Source organism: Brachypodium distachyon, chromosome 1 (genome assembly GCF_000005505.3).
Source record: "Brachypodium distachyon strain Bd21 chromosome 1, Brachypodium_distachyon_v3.0, whole genome shotgun sequence".
Classification (NCBI taxonomy): domain Eukaryota; kingdom Viridiplantae; phylum Streptophyta; class Magnoliopsida; order Poales; family Poaceae; genus Brachypodium; species Brachypodium distachyon.
The window spans coordinates 24,179,042-24,197,742 of record NC_016131.3 but is presented as its reverse complement, the minus strand read 5'-3'; the positions used below and the strand labels follow the sequence as shown (position 1 = coordinate 24,197,742).

General features: G+C 47.1%; 4 protein-coding genes across 5 annotated transcripts; 2 read left to right on the top strand and 2 right to left on the bottom strand.

The window, feature by feature from the left end:
• Window positions 1-236: 236 nt before the first annotated feature.
• LOC100846484 lies at window positions 237-5,203 on the bottom strand. Its single transcript, XM_003563134.4, has 3 exons — window positions 4,797-5,203; window positions 4,408-4,480; window positions 237-604 (listed from the first exon to the last, which is right to left on the bottom strand). Exons 1-3 carry the CDS (start codon window positions 4,888-4,890, stop codon window positions 538-540), a joined length of 234 nt encoding a protein of 77 aa, XP_003563182.1. The 5' UTR covers window positions 4,891-5,203; the 3' UTR covers window positions 237-537.
• A 5,188-nt stretch (window positions 5,204-10,391) lies between these two features.
• On the bottom strand, window positions 10,392-11,299 carry LOC112269946. The gene is made up of 2 exons (XM_024457496.1): window positions 11,000-11,299; window positions 10,392-10,880 (listed from the first exon to the last, which is right to left on the bottom strand). The coding sequence occupies exons 1-2, from the start codon at window positions 11,290-11,292 to the stop codon at window positions 10,655-10,657; spliced, it is 519 nt and encodes a 172-aa protein (XP_024313264.1). The 5' UTR covers window positions 11,293-11,299; the 3' UTR covers window positions 10,392-10,654.
• A 942-nt stretch (window positions 11,300-12,241) lies between these two features.
• Window positions 12,242-13,898, top strand: LOC100846180 (acyl-acyl carrier protein thioesterase ATL4, chloroplastic). Of its 2 annotated transcripts, XR_002962121.1 has the most exons (6): window positions 12,242-12,610; window positions 12,746-12,846; window positions 12,956-13,065; window positions 13,183-13,278; window positions 13,400-13,631; window positions 13,754-13,898. XR_002962121.1 is itself a non-coding variant. In XM_003563133.4 (5 exons), the coding sequence occupies exons 1-5, from the start codon at window positions 12,342-12,344 to the stop codon at window positions 13,505-13,507; spliced, it is 684 nt and encodes a 227-aa protein (XP_003563181.1). In that variant the 5' UTR covers window positions 12,242-12,341; the 3' UTR covers window positions 13,508-13,700. The 2 variants fall into 2 exon arrangements, 1 of the variants encoding a protein (XP_003563181.1); XM_003563133.4 differs by lacking the exon at window positions 13,754-13,898 and having other exon boundaries at window positions 13,400-13,700.
• Window positions 13,899-15,822: 1,924 nt separating this feature from the next.
• LOC100825465 lies at window positions 15,823-18,578 on the top strand. Its single transcript, XM_010231385.1, has 5 exons — window positions 15,823-16,593; window positions 16,714-17,427; window positions 17,530-17,568; window positions 17,671-17,756; window positions 17,810-18,578. Exons 1-5 carry the CDS (start codon window positions 15,823-15,825, stop codon window positions 18,576-18,578), a joined length of 2,379 nt encoding a protein of 792 aa, XP_010229687.1.
• Window positions 18,579-18,701: the final 123 nt, after the last annotated feature.

Sequence of the window (18,701 nt, the reverse complement as noted above, 5' to 3'; positions counted from 1 at the left end):
TCTATCAGACACATGCGACGAGGTGGAAGCAGTTCAAGGTTAGTGGTTATTCCCTGTGACAACTTGTATCATGCTATACTGGTTTCTTCGGTTCTGTTATCTATGCTAACCTTTGCTATCCGTCAATGTGATTACCTTCAGCACGCTATACAATGCAATTTGGACATGTCCACGCAGGTACTATACGCGGAAATGCCCGGATAGGTGCGCAGTGTTTCCATGCATGACGCCTGTTCTAAATTCTAGCATTGACAAACTCGTAAGAGATCGTTCACCTCTACACACTGTTCCGGCAGCACAGAATGCAAAGAGGCGGTCACTGAGCTCATAGTCATACGACAATTAAGTTATGCACGGTACTACTATCTTACGGCAAGCCATCTCACAGTACAATCTACCACTTGACATAGTGCAAAATTAACACACACAAAAAAAGAAAAACTTAAGCAGATTACACATATACAAAACTACGAAACCGAGTTACTTGAACCGCATTCAGATTTCAGAACCAGCATGTTTTTCTTCTCTGTTCAACGACTATGAGGGCATGCCGATTCCTCCCATGCCATGGTTCCCGCCATGCATAAACCGAGACTTCAGATGGCTGAAAAGGGACAACAATATGACCAAAAGAGATGGTTAAAAAATAGGAACTCAAAATTTCTAGAGGTTTTAGTATTTTCTTGTATGAATAAAAAAAGCAACAGAATGTTCAAAAATCAGATGGATTTCTAACCGTGAACCAGCTGGTTTAGATGCAGAACATGTAATATGGTGCACAGTTTTGGAACTAGATGACAGGGTTTTTTATGTTGAAAGGAAACTAGATGAGTGGTGATTTCAACACGAATATAGTTCATAGATTTGTTATGATTGAAATAGCAGTACAACTGTACAACCGAAGTTTAGCTGAAAGATGTCCATGGTTAAAAAGCTTTATATTGTTCATTGATCCATTCAACACTCTTGCTCCAAGATGGAAACATTCCATGTCATACTCAGGTTGTGTACAGTTGTTATTAGGGAGAAAAGTCTGAACTTTATAGAACATTTTAACCATTACACAGCAACTGAAAAAAGGGGAAAACTATGACCTGAGAAAAAACAAAAAAGCCCCTCCTAAAACCGTAAAACAACCACTAATTCCTTGGACGTGGCAGTACAGCTCAGTACTTCATGTGGTTGGCAGTGGCAGAAAGAAAGGAGCAACAGTGCGGTTGGTTGGTAGCTTGGCACCATCATGTGTTTGATAAAAGCAAATAAAAATGAGTCAAGTCAATATACCCACCTGAGGTTTCACAAGACATCGCTTAACCCCAAGGTATAATACCAGGTATTTAAATCAGCCCCTGCCACCCTTTTTAAGTTGTTTGGGAGGGTAGTATTGCATACATAGTTTGCCAGTTGCCATGCTGGACTCTGAGCTAAATATACAGTGAAGAGATTTCCTATGCTGTGCCAAAAAACATGTGATTACCTATTCCCACATTATTTAATTGATCATATCTGGTTCAGTCCGTGCAAACACAAGTCCAGGTATCACTATGTATAACGCTGCAAAAGCACGCATGTTATCTGCCTGTAGCACACTCACTAGCTAGAGCTGAAACATTAGTCAATCCTCGTAGCGACCAACAGATTAGGCATGTTAATCAAATTTCTTTGCCATCTAGAGTAAATAACCATCAAATCCAGCCTACCCAACTTTCAGACATTAGGATGCGTTTAAGGCATGGATGATTATCATAAGAGATTACCACCTTATAGTAAGATACACATTCTTGGAAATCAGCACTTATCCAAATGCGAAGACAGACAGAACTCTAGGGTTATCCTTCTCGGCAAAGACTTTTATGCGCATAGTTCTTCTGGGTTATCTATGCCACATTGTATTCTCGTAAGATGATACACACTGGCTGAAGATCCGCCAGCTATTACGTCATAAGCACATTGGGAGCATATTCCCAGGGCCATCTCTAGACTTTGGAGGCCCCTGTGCCAAACATAAAATGAGGCCCCATGTTTGGAAAATCCTAATGATCCAAAGTGGAATTAGGAAAAAACGTTGGTGAACTGGAGTAGAGATTGGTGTCTGCTAGATTGATTTTCAGGCTGGGGGAGTTGCATAGGCCAATGTGTGTGAGAAATCAGATTAGAGATTTAGCAGGCGATTAGGGGACGAAAGAAAGAGCAATTAGGAAGCATATGCGTTAGTTTCCTTTAGTCGTGAGCTTGAAAGGGCTGCATGCGCTTGGTGGGCTATATTGATTCTATCTTCACCTAATACCCAGCCTGCAAATTAATACATATACTTAACTAAATTTTGGGGGGCCCAAAAAATTAGGGGCCCTGTTCCATCGTCCACTCTGCCCTTGCTAATATACGGGCATGCATATTCCGAAACTTTTTTCAAATCCAAAAGATCTAGTACCTTCGTAGAAATTAGTGAACTAGGAGGAGGGTTCTTTTGTGTACAAAAATAAAAGCCAGAGCAATCTTTGAAATATGCATACGAAATGTGAAATATTTGTACAAAACAAAGAGTGAACAAACATGAAAATGTAGTAGTGTTAGTTATCTAATTGGCTAGTCAGACATGAGGATCTAGCTAGCGATGCTATCCTGAACTCTTTGGAATCTCTGGCTCGTGCTCGTTCAATGAAGTAATAAGAGCCCCCCTTCACGTTGATATCCATGAAATCGCTTAACAAGCTGCATAACAGCTGCAGCCTACACACTCCATTGATATGGTAACAAGAATCAAACTAAATTCATGAAAAATCATCCAGCCACCTAGAATATTCGAAATTCCAACAACGGCAGACAAACAGAAGCACTTCAAATCACCCAAACGCAGCAGTCTCAGCGACAGACGCCCGGGACCAAACCGTCGACGCACGGCAACCACACTGGCATCGCAATCAACTGCAGCACACGAGAAACAGCAAATCCACCTAGCCACAACGAGTGAGTGAAGACTCGAGAAGAGCATCCCATCATGCTGCAGTCGATTGCGGGTACCTCTGCGACACTCTTCACCAGGAAACGAGAGGACACCCATCATGCGACAGACGAGAGCCCTGTGTGGCAAGCCTAACCCTCCCGAACCGCTTAATTACTTAATTAGGGGCATAGGTGATTTAGATGGTTTATCAAACCACAGGGGTTAAATACTTGGTAGTATACCTCAGGAGGTTAAGTGATCTTTTCGGGAAACCTCAGCGTTTCTATATGGACTTCACTCCTTAAATCTGCATCAGGACAGTAACATCCTATAAGCTTTAGGTTTGTTCCTGACTAATATCATACGCCCATAATCTTGAGAACTGAACATTTAAATCCACAAAACTTGTTTAAGTGGTTCAAAAAGGTCCAAAGTTGGTAGGTGCATCCGTGCATGTAAGGCTGACAAAGACCGGTCTACGGGCTCAAGCTCTGGAATCAATGTGCAAGCCCTGTCGAGGCTGCCTGGCCATAGCAACATGTGCACGGCGTTCCTGATCATATCCGATGCAATCGATTAGCTGTAGAATGCTAGTAAGGAGTGATGGATGTTGTGTGCAATGGGTTAGACGTGGTGGGTATGCACACGGCGTGCTCGAGGGAATGTCCATGTGTTCTGCTGGGAAGGAGAAAGGGGAGGTGCCATGTCAACATCTAGCGCCAGGTGAATTGCAATATCATCTGCTAGTTTGGGACATAAATATCCAGCGGAAAACAACACTTTTAGAACTTTCTGGACCACTTAAACGTGTTTTTGGAAGTAAAAGTCCGGTTTACTACTACTATATTGATTGTTGTACTCAAGAACCAAAACCCATCTTAACATTGACACTACAGATAAAAATAACCTGCAACGAAGCATAATGGACACTACAGAAACACATAATCAATTCACGTTTCAAGGGACAAGCAATGTTGTCTGGTGTGATTCACTGTTGCCATCAATATCAGGACACGTGGTTCAAACTCGCTAAAACGGTGCCCAAGCTAATTACAGTGTGATCATTTGCAACCGTGGTTCCTTTCCAGCCTTATTTCTTTACTCCTTTCTTTCTGCATGCTAATCTCTTTATTTTCAACGAACTTCTTAAGTCAAAAGTTGAAGTATCACCGATATACTCACTCTTCACTAAAATAAAAGGATTCAACGAGCTATGGACCTTTTCCACATAGCTGTGCCATTCTCATTGCAACAGATTGCAAATAGTAGTCCTATAGATGCAGAAATTACAGCTATATATGCCCACTTCAGGACATGAGAAAACTACAGAAACCTCAAGACCACACATAGCAAAATTCTAACTCATAGACTCGTGATTAAACTAAATCTGACACCTAGCAGGTACAGAAATTTGATATAACGTTCCAGAGTAGAGATGGGAGATTAGAGAGGGCGGTGCGTACCTCTGATAGACATCCATGGCGAAGCGAGATCCATTTAAGCAGATAAAACAGAGCAGGATCAGCACCATTATGTCTACTCGAGTTAAAGGAAAAAACCAATCCAAGAACTAGCCAAACAAATGAGCCTTAGAGGAACAAATTAGCAACTGCAAAATCGATATGATTCGACAAATCAATAACCACATGGGGAGAAAGTGGTTGTAGCACATAAACCAATTGGACCTCGTACCCAAACCTAAATCTTGCTTTGCTGATAGCCAATAGGGGATCTAATTCTAACAACAACAACAACAAAATTGAACGAAACTAGCGAGAAATTAGCCATAAACTGAAACAGATCTACGAAACAGCTGCTGAAATTGATTGCGGAAACATAAACCGAAGGATACTGAAGAGGCATCGCTCCCACCAATCGAGCATGTAGAGGCCCATGGTGACGTTGTAGAGGTGGATCTTCCTGTTCACCCAGTTCATCTCACCCATCTCTTTCTCGCGGCAGCACGGGCGGAGGACCCGGTAGGGGCAAGGTAGGGCGGCCGCCCCACTTTGATTTTCGCCTCAGTTATGAATTGGGGAAGATGAAACGGGGAGCTAAAGGGCGGGATCCGTTCGTGGGGTGATGGCAGGAGAAACGGTCGGGAGAGAGAGGTGAGATCAACCTGCGGTGGAGGAAGACGAGCCAGGGGGCTGGGGCGCTCGGCAGCGGTGGCGGTGCTGGCGCGAGGAGGAAGACGAGCCACGGAGCGAGCCTGCGAGATCTAATATGGCCTGGTCCATCGAGTTGGACTAAGATTAGGAAGAAATCTACCCAAATAATAATAAAGGGATAAAGGTTGAATTTTGTAATTTGTCCAATCAAATTTTTGTTAATTCAACCTGCCCTCCAAACGAAGGACGGAACTGGGTTTGTTTTCCAGGGTTTCGGCTAAACAGCAATTTTTCGTCTTCTTCCACGGATCTCTTCCCGACTCATCCCCGACCCGCATCTCGCCCTGCCTCCTTCTGGGTTGGGACACAAGGCGTTGTCCTGCCGTTTCACGGATCTGGGTTTTTCTGCAAGTTTACCCCTCCTCTCCATGCGCTCTCTCTCTCCATCTGCCGGCCCAGTAGCTGCGGCGGCGCTCTGGTTGCCACAATGTTGCTCCACCTTCTATGGCCGGGCGCTCACCTCCGCCCCGACGCCTCGCAGCCGCCCGTCCCCTCATCCACACCGACCTCATGCGCTTCGCCGCCGCCTTTCAACCACCGACCACCCGAATCTAGAGCGCCACCCATGGCCTCCTCCACCTCCGTCTCGCCTGCTGCTGCCGCCTTCTCCGGCAACCACCGCTGCCTCCTCCTCCCCTGTTCCCTGCGCCGCCTCCCTCGCAGCCCCTCGTGCCCGTGCTCAAGCTCCCACATCTGCTTCGCCGCCTGCCACGCCAATACCCTCCTCTCATCACCCGGGGCCAGGTGCCGTCCGTTGCCGCGGCGTGCTCGTCCGCCTCCTCCGCTAGCGGGTTCTATGTATGGCTGCTCACGCACGGGCTGCCGCTGGGCAAAGTGGCCATCCTGGAGCGCCCAGTACCTAGCTCTGGTGGGGGAAAGGGCCCGCCTCTACACCCTTTGGACAAGGTGGCCATCCTGCAGCGGCATGTACCTGGCTCCGGTGGGGGGGGGGGAGGGCAAGGACCGGCCTTTGCGCTCTTTGAAGAAATCAACGATAAGTCGGTAATACACTCAGTGACTCATAATTCTCATGGTCAGGAATATGACAATTATGGACTGCATGACAAAAGCAATTGTTCTGTTAAATCCGATTGAATGTCAAATTATCTTATTGTCATTTCAATGAACGTGAAATTTTTGTGTGCATATGTTTAAAAGGCTGTGGCAACGCACGGGCACTGTACTAGTTCCTAATAAGATTAGGAGGATTTGATCTGATTGTTAGCCCTACCTTTCCTTGGGATAAGGGAACTGTGGGAGGAAAGGGAATAGACATGGTGCGCAGGTCGAGGTGGCCAGGCGCCGGAAGTGCCACCACGTAGCAGCGACAAACGAGAGGGGGGAGGAGGAGGTACCTGCATCAGTGGACGATGTGGTCGTAGAAGGTTGCTGCTGTGGAGGTTGCCGCCTCAGCTCCCATTGTCACCGCCAGATGACGAGAGAAGACAGGGGTCGGTGACAAACTGAAGAACCACAAGATAGGTGATGTTGTTTTATATCTTGGAATCGATTAAGAGCAATCTGTTTTGGCACCCAACAGAGGAACGGATAACTTTTTTTGCACGAAAGAGGAACCTAGAACGATCAAACAAAAGAGTAGATGAGATTTTTCATCGTTTGCAACATCACATGTCACAGATTTAACAAGTTTCAAGAAAATTAGACCTGGTATCACGGGTAGAGGGAGGGAGAGGTGTATTAAATGGCCAACGGCTCGCTTCGCTACTAACCGGGCTTAGCCCGGCCCGGTCTTCAAAATCACATATATACGGGTCGTGACGTGCTACCCCGCTAAGGCGAAAGGCATGCCTAGGCACGACCCATGTGAAAAAAGAGGTAGTCGCATAATTTCATCTCATGTAAATAAGAATTTGTCTTTTACTTGTACTTGCCTATTTTCCCGTCCTGTTAACCACTGCTCATGAAACGTTTCTCATAGAATTATTTTGGCTATATACAACAGTTGATGTCCATGCACGGTTGCTCACTATTGCCTTAATTATTATTATTTTTACGTGCATTCTTGTTTAATGCGGCTTGAGTCACCTCCATGCATTTCGGAGTTGCTACTCGAAGACTATAATTTGTCCAATATTCATCAATAAAAAAAACCTGTTCCGTCGCAGAAAAAAAAACATTCATGCTTTCTAAGAGCATAGACGCAAATACAAAGAAATAGTACAACTTAGCGAGCATGTAAAACTCAAAGCTTAGTATTCTCTTTGTATCGTATTGTGTTGATTCTGTTATCACTTTTGACAACAATCACTTTTGACAAAAGAGTATTAATTCAGGCTTTCAAATTAAATACGTGGGCGATGGTACTGAAGGAACAAATTCATGATTTTTTAGGGCATACCTGTAAATATCAAGGAATAATAGATCTGCTTCAAAGAAAGCCGAATTAAAGTTGTGTATTCTTTTCCAAATGCTGCCCATCAACTTTGAAGTCAGTGCGTGCAGGCCGGGTCCAGTCCGGCTGTCTGTTGCAGCTGAGAAGAGTTGACTTTTCCTGTTGGGAAATGGGGAGTCGGTCTTGTTTCTTGTCGGTTTTTGAGTTAGAATCCGGTGTTCGTTTGCTCAGAAACTTTGTTGAGTCGTGCACCCGAAAAGGAAAAAGAAGAAGCAAAAGTGGATTATTCCTCGGATCACCGGGGATTCTGGGAAGCAACAATAACTGAGACTTGCCCCGCAGTGCGTGTTTATTAGAGCATGTTCATTAGAGCAATCTAGCTGAACCGAAGAACGCGGACAGAATAGAAACCGAAAACTGAATCGAATACGAGTATGCAATATCTGTTCCGTCTAAGTCCTCGCAAAACCGAAAACGAGCAGCAGACTAGTAGCGACGTGCGGGCAGGCGCGCAGGGGCAGGGCGATGGCGCGGGCAGGTGTGGCGGCGCGGGCGGCCGCCAGCGCGAGCAGGGGCGGGCGGGGCCACGGTGGCGGGGGCCGTATCTATGGCGTCCGCAGCAGCAGTATCACTCGCCACCCCGCATACCCTCACGGCCCCACACATCTCCCACTCCATGGCAGACGCGGGGAGGAACAATAGCGTCCTGTTTGTGTCGGTCGGCGTGCACCAGGTGCCGGGGGTTTCGGCGGTGCTTTCGCGGAGGAGGATGGTCGCGACGGCGGCGGCGGCCGAGATGGCGCCCGCGACAATCGGTTTTACTATATCTAATTTGTCTGATTGTTAATTAGAAATAAATTGATTTCCTGATATGATTTGTGTTGTAAGATTCCAAATGGATGATGAAAAAAGAAAGTAAAATGAGATCTACACACTAATTCAAGGGTTCTGATTCGTCAACTTCGATTTAAGCCTTTTGCTTAAAAATCAACACAACTTAGATATAGCCACACACAAAAAAAAGACTCCTCCAAACCTATTGTTGGCGCGACACTCAAATCGATGGGTTGTCTCTAATCTATTGCACCCAAATTTTAAAGAATCTCTTTTATTCGTCTGATGCAGCAAGTAACAAGTACCAATGCGCCGTCTTGAAAATAACATGCAAAAAAATAAACTTTTTCCTTGTTAAAAACCAAAATGTTCTTGCCATTGAAATTTGTCAGACAGATCACGCTAGCCCCACAAGGATGATGGATTGAAGTGTTTTTTTATTATTCCTGTGAGCCATCGGCCAAATATATTGGTTATACGGCTAGTAGGTGGGAGATTGATAGTCACAAACACTGGCTCTCTAAACTAAGTTCTCTATTGGATAAACGAAAAACAAATTGTGAATAGATTCACGATGGTCACAAAAAACACACTTCTTACCACCATTCCAATTCTGTTGAGCCAATTTATCCTGTTTGAGCACATCCCTCGACAAAGATTCCAGGCAAAAACTTTTATCTTAAGATGAGGTTTAAGTTTCCAAATGACTTTGTGGTGAAAGTGACAATTCATGTTTATTTAAAAATTATACAAAAATTTCACTATAAACCGTCTCGAGGTAGTCAAATCACACGAAAATCGTTTGGATCGATGGAGACTATTGTACGGGCCTTGAGGTTGCGCGGCATGACCCAACAAGAGAGGAGTATATAGGGGACGGAGAAAAATCCTATGCGACCCTCGCATGAACGACCCAGTGTCTGGAACCAGTTTCTCACCGTTGGATTTGCCTATCTAATCACGCTCAAATTCCAACTGAATTTGTTGGCTCCATCAGTTCAGATCGTGCGGTGAGTGCAAGGATCCATCCTGGGCCCTTGGGTCTCGGGAGGGAAGGTCATATAGGATTATTTACCGTAGGGAACGCTCAGGAGAAGGGCGTGTTTGGCTGGCTCTTTAATATTTTATCTAATTAATCCCGTACCTAGTGATACTTAAATGTAATTTGGGAGGCTCCATTTTTGGGGGACTTGTTCAATCGTGCACTTCATGCGTGGTCATAGGTGGGCCTGTCCCAAAAGAATAAAAACTATTGAAGAGATTGAAAGGCACAGAAATGCAAAAAAAAAAAAAACCCTATGCGACCCAGCATTGAACGACCCAGTGTTGGACCCGCCTCTCGTTTGTCCGATCTTTACGATCTCACGAGAATTAGTCTCCATGCCTGCTGTGTTTCATTGATCTGTCCGCTCCTTCACATCTTAACGATCTAAACATGGGTCCACGTCATGGGTCGTTTCCTGCTGGGTCGCATAGGATTTTATTCCCACAGACATGGCTCTCTGGACTAAGCTCGCTAGCTGTTGGAAAATCCAAGAACAAATTATGTACCATCATGGTCACGAAAAACATAATTTTTGTGAGCACCAAGCCTCGAACAAATATCGCATGTAAAAAGTTTGATCTTAAGAGAAACTTTAAATTTCCAACTAACTTTGTAACAAAAGTGACAATTCATATTTATTAAATTTTTATGTTTTTTTAAAGAGAGCTCTCCGGCCTCTGAATCGGACCATGCACATAGCCATTGACAGTATTTATTAAATTTTTATGTAAATATTTCAGTGTAAACCAGACCGACGTAATCAAATCACAAGAGAACTCATGGGATTGTTCACTGCGGTATGCGGCAGACCGAAGCCAGCCTGGTACGCAACCCATTCAAGCTGTCAAGCGACACTTGATTTGACGGGTAAATTCGTGAAGTTTGATTCCAAAAGTTAAGGCAGTCAGCCAGGTAGACTTGGTGTTGTGTGTCGCTGGATGCTGGGTTGCTGCTCTTTCCTACCATTATTGGCCGGTTCGCCGTTGCATTCCTGCACTGTTTTCCTGTTGTTCATTTCTCCTTTTGGAAATGGAAAAGAGGGACAGAGTCTTTTTTAGGGGAAACAGAGACAGAGTCGGATTATGTATTCATGTTCTGGTGTGACATGTCGACCGTGGGCCACGCGGCCAGCGACTAGTATAAGATGAGAAAATTACGCAAACCATCACATTTAGGACCAACTACATTTTTTAAATTTTTTTTACAAATGATTATCGCTTTTGTGCTCCACGATACTCCCGCGCACTAATCTGCGAGTTGAGTGTGTTTTGATGGAAAAAACTGACCAGATGGCCCACATGTCGGTGTCAGCTTGGCGCCAATGTGGACATCTCGTCCAAGCATGACCGCGATAGCTGGCCGAGCTTCTTCGCTTGGCCGAGATCCTGCGGGATGGCGTGTTCCGTTGGTACTCGTCGCCCAGGTGGCCGGAGGAGGCACCGATGCTCGAGCTGAAGCAGGATGGCGCATACAGCGGCTTTGGGAAGAAAAGCTACATCACCTGCTCTTTGCCGGAGAGCATCAGTGAGCCCCCTGCCCAAACAGCAGCAACAGCGTGAATCTTACAAGAAAAAGGGCCCCCTGCTGTCGCCATGAAGGAGCGCGGCGGGGGGCATGCGAAGGTCGTCCACGAGCCCTCGTGCCGACCCCACCTGTCTGCTCCCTGGCCGGCCCTCGTAGCCCCGTCGCCGGTGACAACAACGGGCGTCGAGACGAACATGACGGCGGCGGGATGGAGGCGGAGTGCAAGGTGGCATGCCCAGGCTGTGCAGTTGTCTATAGCGGTGGGGGCGGCTACTGCTACAGTGGCGCCGTCGACCCTGTCCATGGCGTACCAATAGCACGAGGTCCCAACGAGGGTCGAGGCCTCGAGCTGCACCGCAACAAGCTCGCAGCTTGCTCCGGTGGGAGGGTCTCGATCGACGTTACGCTGCTCGATCCCCATGGTGGCCTGCTGCAGCAATTTGTCGAACAGGTGGTGTGCATCATTCGAGCTGAACATCCCCTACAGTCTAGGGGACAAATGGAAGAAGGAGGACGAAGATGAGCCGCTGTGGTCGGCCGCTCGCTGCGAGCCGTGCCACGTCCAGATGCGCGCAGCGCACGACAATGCCGCACACTAAATGCTCGGCGCGTTCCAGCCCGCCTCTGTCCTCCATGGTCACGGTGGACGGCTTTCTCTAGCGTGGCACCACGGTGACACCGACATACGTGCTCTCTTTGTCAGTTTTTCCATCTAAACGCACTCAACTCGCAGATCCATGCGCGTGGTACTGAAGTACCACGGTGCACAAAAACGGTAGTCATTTGTAAAAAAAAGTAAATTGTAATTTTTTTTTGAGAAAGTTGTTCCAAATGTGATTGTTTTGTGAAATTTTCTCGTGGGAAGATATTCTTTTTTTTCAGTTTGAGATCCTTTTGCAACAAATTTGAAAAGGCAACTTTCTTTTTTGAAAATCTCACCGCTTTTGCTCGGCACCACACACGATGGCCCAAGATTAATTGGCCAGCTCAATGCCAATGACAATTGCCGACCATCGACTTTAAAAGGTCCACCTTGAACAGTACACTATTTCTCACTCAGACAAGGCCCAATTTCCGTGGCATTAATGGGAGGTGCGTTGTGAATCAAGAGGCAGTAGTGCAGTTGATTAAGATCCTTCTAAGTTACTACTACGTACAGTACTACTGCAGTTGGGTAACGACGCCACGATCGATATGGGAACCAAATATGGATACGTTTTCGATCGATCGCACGCGCGAACGCTAGTCAAGAGCACGGGAGTAGTCAATTCCAGGCGTTGGCATGATGTAAGCCGGCCCACGAAAGGGGCGCCGCCAGCCCGTTCTGCGCTATATAAAAGGTCCTCATACCCAAACTAGCTAGCACTACATCGATCTCCACTGCTCTCTAGTCTCCCCCAAGAGCGGCAGCACACACATCGAGCAGTACTACACGCATTCTGCTAGCTAGCCTGATTCACATTTTCAAGCATGCAGAGCCCGGCAGTGAACAACAACGCCAAGCTCTCGCCCGTGCACCAGGTAGCAATTAGTGCTGCTGCTGGGGCTCGGCGTGTCTCGGGCGCCGGCAACAACGACCTAGCCGTAGTGCTCCAGCGGCGCCCACATCGTCCCGTCGGGGCTCTGCTCGCTGTTGCGCCGCCCAACGCCAGTGCCCTTGCTGAAGCCGTGTGTACTACTACGACTGCCAAGAACAACACCAACAACGAGAAGCAGCTGCAGGACGTCATCAAACTAAGGTTTTTTATGCATGGATCGAAGTATATTGCTCGCTAAGTTTTTAAATTAGCTAGCATGCATGTACGTACGTGTGGAGTACTATCTATTCATATTTAATTTGATTGTTGCCATGTATAACAATTAATGTTTTGTAGGGAGGACAAATATTTTGAGACGGAGATGACGGTCCAGGACTGCGAGCTTGACAAATATGGAGTCGTCAACAATAGCATCTACGCCAGTTACATCGAAAAAGGTACACCTGCAGATATCTTGTGAGCCGTTCGATCGGGTTCTTAAACAATCTCTTGTGCTTTGATGATCGTTAATAATAATGTTGATGTCATGCAAACGTATCTATGCAGCTCGAGAGGAGCTGCTTCTGAGCCTTGGCATCAGCACGGGCTTGATCATATGCACCGGCAACTTGTTGGCGCTATCGGAGCTGAATCTCAAGTACTACACGCCTCTGAGGGTATGCACTATAGATACGCTAACTTAGGTGGAAAATATACATATATATATACAAATATTTTGAGAAAAGATTTAATTACGTACTGCTCTCCGTATAACATGGGTCTAATTACTCCAGCGGGGTGACAAGTTCGTGGTGCGGGTGAGGCTCGTGCGGATCAAGGGTGTGAGGATATTCGCCGAGCACATCATCGAGACGATGCCGGACCGGAAGGTACGTACACGTGCCATCTTCCTCTATGCATGCATATGCAATTTGCCCTAAAATCAATATTTAGAAACGAAAAAAGTACATACGTACAAAATATTGCTGATCATGGAATTAATGGATGCAGCTCGTTGTGGAAGCGACGGCCACCGTCGTGTGCCTCAACAAGGACTACCGCCCGACTCGCGTCTTCCCGGAGATGTCCGACAAGCTGCAACGATTCTTCTCAACCTAGCTTGGATCAATGGCTAGCTAGCTTATTAGAGTACTCTATGTGTCATTTTGGATCGGTTTGGAACAAAAAGTCGGCGTCCAGAACTCAGTCGGCGAGTCGGCTGGATTCCCAGATCAATAATTGTGTACGTACTTTCTTTGTAACAGGATTAATGAATAATTTGAACGTATGCCCACCATGTGGTCTTTATTAACCAGAGAATCCAGCCCTGAAATAACGGCTTCTCGAATCTCGATCTCCTGGCAGCGCCAGAGAATTTCGTGCAGGGCAAGAACCAACGAATTTATTGCAGGTGGTTGCAATATGGCCATCCGGCCGATGCATGGGCCATCAGAAATGGCCGGCTGTACGTGGCATGACCATCAGAATGGCTGTAAAGGATATGCATGTGCGTGGCATAATCATATGGTTGCAGCTTCCTCAAATACACGTAGTACTTGTTCGAAACTGATCTCTCCGTATGGCCGGCAGCAGCAGGGGCGCCGCGCGCGAGTCTGAAAAAGCGCTGTATTAATTCTTCATCAATTCTACAGCAAACGATCGATATCTAAAGTGCTTTTCTGTAGATACTACACTACTGTCACTGTCATCTGGTTGTGTTGTTGCTTCAGCATACTGCAACCTTCAGCCCTTCCCTGCAGCCTCAAAATAATCAAAGCATGTGGGCGCTTTGGCTGAGATTCCGTGACAGTTAAAGTCTGTGGTATATGCTAAAAATAGATAACATGCAGCATAATACTGTAAGAGAAGATACACGTACGTGTACCTATAAGATTTCAAATAAAATACGGAGTAAAATATCTGGTCATTATTTTGGTGGCCCAACAAATCGATGGATTTCCAGAGCATAATCTTTCTTCCTACCTTTCATTTGCTATTTTTCTCCAATGCACGTTTTTTCTCCTAAAAAGGTGAGTTCCCCGCCTTCTGCATCAAAACAGTTTTGTTACAAAGTGAAGGTAAACAAACAACTTAGTTCATGGATCACACATTAGAGAATATCACATAATCCTAACACTAGTACAAAACAGGTTATACGCGACCCCCATCAGTGTCGTGTGCCTCTCACACGACACTGATAGATAACTATCAGTGGCGGGTACAACATCACACGCCACTGATGGACCGACCGCGCTCCCCTGTCTCGTCCCACGGGTCACCATTAGTGACGGTCGGAACAGAAACCGCCACTGATAGTAGTGGCGGTTCCTTGGTAAGAACCGACATTGATAGGTGGTCTATCAGTGGCGTGTTTCATCTCTAGACACGACACTGATGGTTCGATAGTATCAGTGACGGGTTCTACATTGTGACCGACACTGATAGGTTTGCCGTATAAATAGGCCCAGTGGCTGCGGCTGGTCGCACGCTGCACGTCTTCCCCGACCAGCTGCGGCCGCCATACTCCTCCTCACGGCGGAGCTATGCCGTGCCGCGGAATGGCGCCGCCGGCCACCAGGTAAATCTCCTCTCTTCCTCCCCCGGCCCTCCTCTCTTCTCCTTCCTCCCCTTCTTCTTCCTCTGCCCGGCCCGGCCCCCTCTCCCCCGGATCTACTCTCGCGCGCGGCTGTCACGCGGCCGGCCGCTGGCCCCGTCCTTCTCTCTGCCCCATCCTCTTCTCCTTCCTTCCCCCGGCCATCCTACTTCTCCTTCCTCCCCTTCTTCTCCCTCTAGTCCCTGCCCCCGACCCATTCTCTCCCCTGCATGCGCGGCAGGCGCGGAGCCGGCCGGCCAGCCCCCGCCCACTTCTCTCTGCTCCATCTACTTCCTCTCCCCTCTGGCTCTCTCCCGCAACAGCCGGCGGCGGTACACGGTCTCGATCCCCATTAATTTGCCCGATCCCCATTAATTCCCCCCCCCCCGGCCCCAACTCCCACTGCCCACTGCCCCCCAACTCCCACTGCCCACTGTCTGCCTCCCGGCCGGTGATGTAATTTATAACTGATTGCTTCAATTTCTTTTATGCTTTTGTAGCTCGTCTCTCCGTGGTTGGATGTATGAGGAGAGAATGTCGGCTTCTTGGGTAGCAAAATGGGCCACATTTTATGATTTCGTGGTAGCTGATATGAAGAGTAAGGGCAATGTGAAGATGTGTTGTCCATGTGACAGATGTCGTAACACAGTGATGCACCTGCCAGTGGATGTTGAGATGCACGTAATGGCAAATGGATTCGTAGAAGGTTATTTTTGCTGGACTTCGCACGGTGAGGTTGCGGTAGAAGTGGATAGTGGCTTTGAAGAAGAACACATAGAGTTTGACCAAAGTGGTGAAGAATATCGTGGTGACGACGCCATGGATGAAGAAACACCGGTCGATGAAGCTCCGCGTGGTCGGATGGGGGAAATGCTTACAGAATCAACTGAAAGACCCCGACAATGCCACATATGAGAAGAAGTTCCAGAAGCTAGTCGAGGACGCGAACACACCAGTGTATGACAATGTTGGCATCAACAATAATGTCCTAGAAGTGACACTTGAACTTCTTAGGATAAAGGCAAAATCTGGGCTTTCTGACAAGGGCTTCACGGAGATGTTGAGTTACCTTGCTACAGTCTTTCCAGAGGGCAACAAATTGCCTAAGAGCACATACGAGGCGAAGAAAATTACCTGCCCGCTTGGACTACACGTTGTGAAATATCATGCATGTCCACTGGACTACATTGTATACACGGGACCGCACAAAAACAAGGACAAATGCCCAATATGTGGTACTTCACGGTACAAGAAGAAAGATGGCAATCACGACGAAGTCGATGAGGAAGAAGTGAGTAAAGGTCGGCCGGCGAAGATCGTCTGGTATCTTCCGATGGGTAGTCGATTTGAGCGTTGGTTTCAGAACTTGAAGGATGCGGTGAGACTGGTCTATCACGATCCGAGTGAGAAAATGTACGATGCAGATGGAGAGTACCGTACAGACAATACTGAAGCTGGGATCCTCAAACACCCAGCCGATGTGGCTCAATGGAGGACCTTGGACGCAGAATTCCCAGATTTTGCCAGTGATCCCAGGAAACTAAGGCTAGGGCTGAGCACTGACGGAATCAATCCATTCGGCAACATGAGCAGCACGCACAGCACATGGCCGGTGATCATATTTGTGTACAACCTTCCTCCATGGTTAATCATGAAGAAGAAGTACATCCACCTGTGAATGCTCATTCAAGGCCCAAAGCAACCCGGAGCTGACCTAAATGTTTATCTTCAGCTAGTGAAGGATGAGCTTGCTGAACTTTGGAATACAGGTAGAAATGTTTGGGACGCTCGCAGGGAGGAGTACTTCACCCTTAGAGCAGCGTTGCTGACTTGTGTGCATGACTACCCAGCAAACGGTAATACATCATGCCAGTGCACAAAAGTGTACAAGGCATGTACAAAGTGCGCGGAGAATACAATATCGGAGATGTTGCCCACATCACGCAAAATTGTGTACATGGGACACCGACGATGGTTGCACCCTAAAGACCCGTGGAGGCTTGATGCGGAGAGCTTCAACGGAAAGGAAGAGGACGAGGGTAAACCTAGGGAAAAGTCTGGCTTTGAAATATACGATATTGTCAAGGATCTGGAGGTTAGGCCTGGGAAAGCAGAAAATGTCAAAGATAAGGACGGCCCGGACACCTCCATGTGGAAGAGGAGGTCTGTATTCTGGGGCCTGCCATACTGGCCACACTTGCGATGCCGGCACAACGTTGATGTGATGCACGTTGAGAAAAATGTATGTGACAGCGTGTTGGGATTGCTGATGAACATCCCTGACAAGAAGAAAGACGGACCGAAGGCAAGGAAAGACTTGGAAATTTTGAAGATAAGGAAAGAACTGTGGGTAGAAGAAGAAGAGTCACCGGAAGACAAAAATGGTTTCGTGATTGTGAGCAAGGACGAGCTGCATAGAGTGTGCGAGTGCTTTCGAGGCATCAAAGTCCCTTCGAACTACTCCTCCAACATCAAGCGGCTCGTTGACATGAAGAGTCACAAGCTAGTTGGCATGAAGTCTCATGACTGCCGTGTGATTATCATGCAGTTACTCCTAGTTGCAATCAGGGGCGCCATGGAGCCTGGGGTAAGAGAGACAGTGATGAAGCTTTGTGACTTTTTTGACACGATCTCGCAAAAGTCAATTACCGTGAAGCGTTGTCTCTTACTGCAACCTATGATGGTACAGATATTGTGTGAATTTGAGAAGTACTTCCCTCCGACATTCTTCGATGTCATGGTCCATTTAATGGTCCATATCGTCGACGAGATATTGTGCCTAGGGCCATCTTTTTTGCACAACATGTATGGGCCGAACGATACAACAGGGTTTTGAAGCGCTATGTTCGTAACCGAGGGCGTCCTGAAGGTAGCATCCTCCAAGGCTACCTGGTAGAAGAGTGCGTCGAGTTCTGCACAGATTGGCTGGCGGATCAGAAAGCAATAGGCGTGCCGGAATCAAGGCACAAGGGTAAGCTAGCTGGCCAAGGACTTTTTGGGCAGAAGTATATCGAAGTACATTCAAAGAGGAGAGCAGCTGACTTTAACAGAACACATTTGGTGGTGCTTCAACACATTGATGCGGTCCGGCCTTACCAGGAAATGCACATGCAAGAGCTTCAAAACAACAACCCTACCAGAGGACAAATTTGGATCCATAGAGAGCACAGTAAACATTTCGCTGAGTGGCTAAAGGAGTATTGGTATGAGAGGGAGCCAGTAGATGAAAACGAAAAGACTGTGCTAAGGTTGTCGCGCGAACCAGCTTATCACGTCGCCACATGGCAAGCCTACGCTATTAACGGGTACACGTACTACACAAAATCTCAGGATTGTAAAAGTCAATATCAAAATAGCGGTGTAGTATTGGTTTCCGAAACTGCAACTGATAGCCAAGCCAAGACTAAAGCATTCTATGGAGTGATTGAGGAGATCTGGGACCTGGACTACTCCATCACCATGATCCCACTTTTTCGTGTGAGATGGGCTACGAACGGGAAACCTGATGGCCATAGATTCACAACCATGATGCTACCACCTGGGATCCCTCGTGACCAAATTAACGTCGAAGCAATCCCAGCAACCCAAGAACCATGAGTATTTGCGAACCAATGCAAGCAAGTATTTTTCATAGAAGATCCGTCAAATAAAAGCCGCGTAGTCGTAAGGAGAGGGAAGAGAAGCATCGTGGGAGTCGACGGAGTTACTTCGCAAGAAGAC

What these genes read in the sequence shown, in the direction of transcription:
- LOC100846484 (XM_003563134.4), bottom strand. Translation starts at nt 4,890, where the DNA reads ATGGGTGAGATGAACTGGGTGAACAGGAAGATCCACCTCTACAACGTC. An exon ending in GTGGGAGCGATGCCTCTTCA is followed by an intron (nt 4,481 to 4,796) that starts GTATCCTTCGGT and finishes TAACTCGAGTAG; the next exon opens with ACATAATGGTGCTGATCCTG. An exon ending in GCCATGGATGTCTATCAGAG is followed by an intron (nt 605 to 4,407) that starts GTACGCACCGCC and finishes GTCCCTTTTCAG; the next exon opens with CCATCTGAAGTCTCGGTTTA.
- LOC112269946 (XM_024457496.1), bottom strand. Translation starts at nt 11,292, where the DNA reads ATGGGGATCGAGCAGCGTAACGTCGATCGAGACCCTCCCACCGGAGCA. An exon ending in GCCGGCCAGGGAGCAGACAG is followed by an intron (nt 10,881 to 10,999) that starts GTGGGGTCGGCA and finishes CTGTTTGGGCAG; the next exon opens with GGGGCTCACTGATGCTCTCC.
- LOC100846180 (XM_003563133.4), top strand. Translation starts at nt 12,342, where the DNA reads ATGCAGAGCCCGGCAGTGAACAACAACGCCAAGCTCTCGCCCGTGCAC. An exon ending in CAGGACGTCATCAAACTAAG is followed by an intron (nt 12,611 to 12,745) that starts GTTTTTTATGCA and finishes AATGTTTTGTAG; the next exon opens with GGAGGACAAATATTTTGAGA. An exon ending in AGACGATGCCGGACCGGAAG is followed by an intron (nt 13,279 to 13,399) that starts GTACGTACACGT and finishes TAATGGATGCAG; the next exon opens with CTCGTTGTGGAAGCGACGGC.
- LOC100825465 (XM_010231385.1), top strand. Translation starts at nt 15,823, where the DNA reads ATGAAGCTCCGCGTGGTCGGATGGGGGAAATGCTTACAGAATCAACTG. An exon ending in GCACGCACAGCACATGGCCG is followed by an intron (nt 16,594 to 16,713) that starts GTGATCATATTT and finishes GTTTATCTTCAG; the next exon opens with CTAGTGAAGGATGAGCTTGC. An exon ending in AGTGCTTTCGAGGCATCAAA is followed by an intron (nt 17,428 to 17,529) that starts GTCCCTTCGAAC and finishes ATTATCATGCAG; the next exon opens with TTACTCCTAGTTGCAATCAG.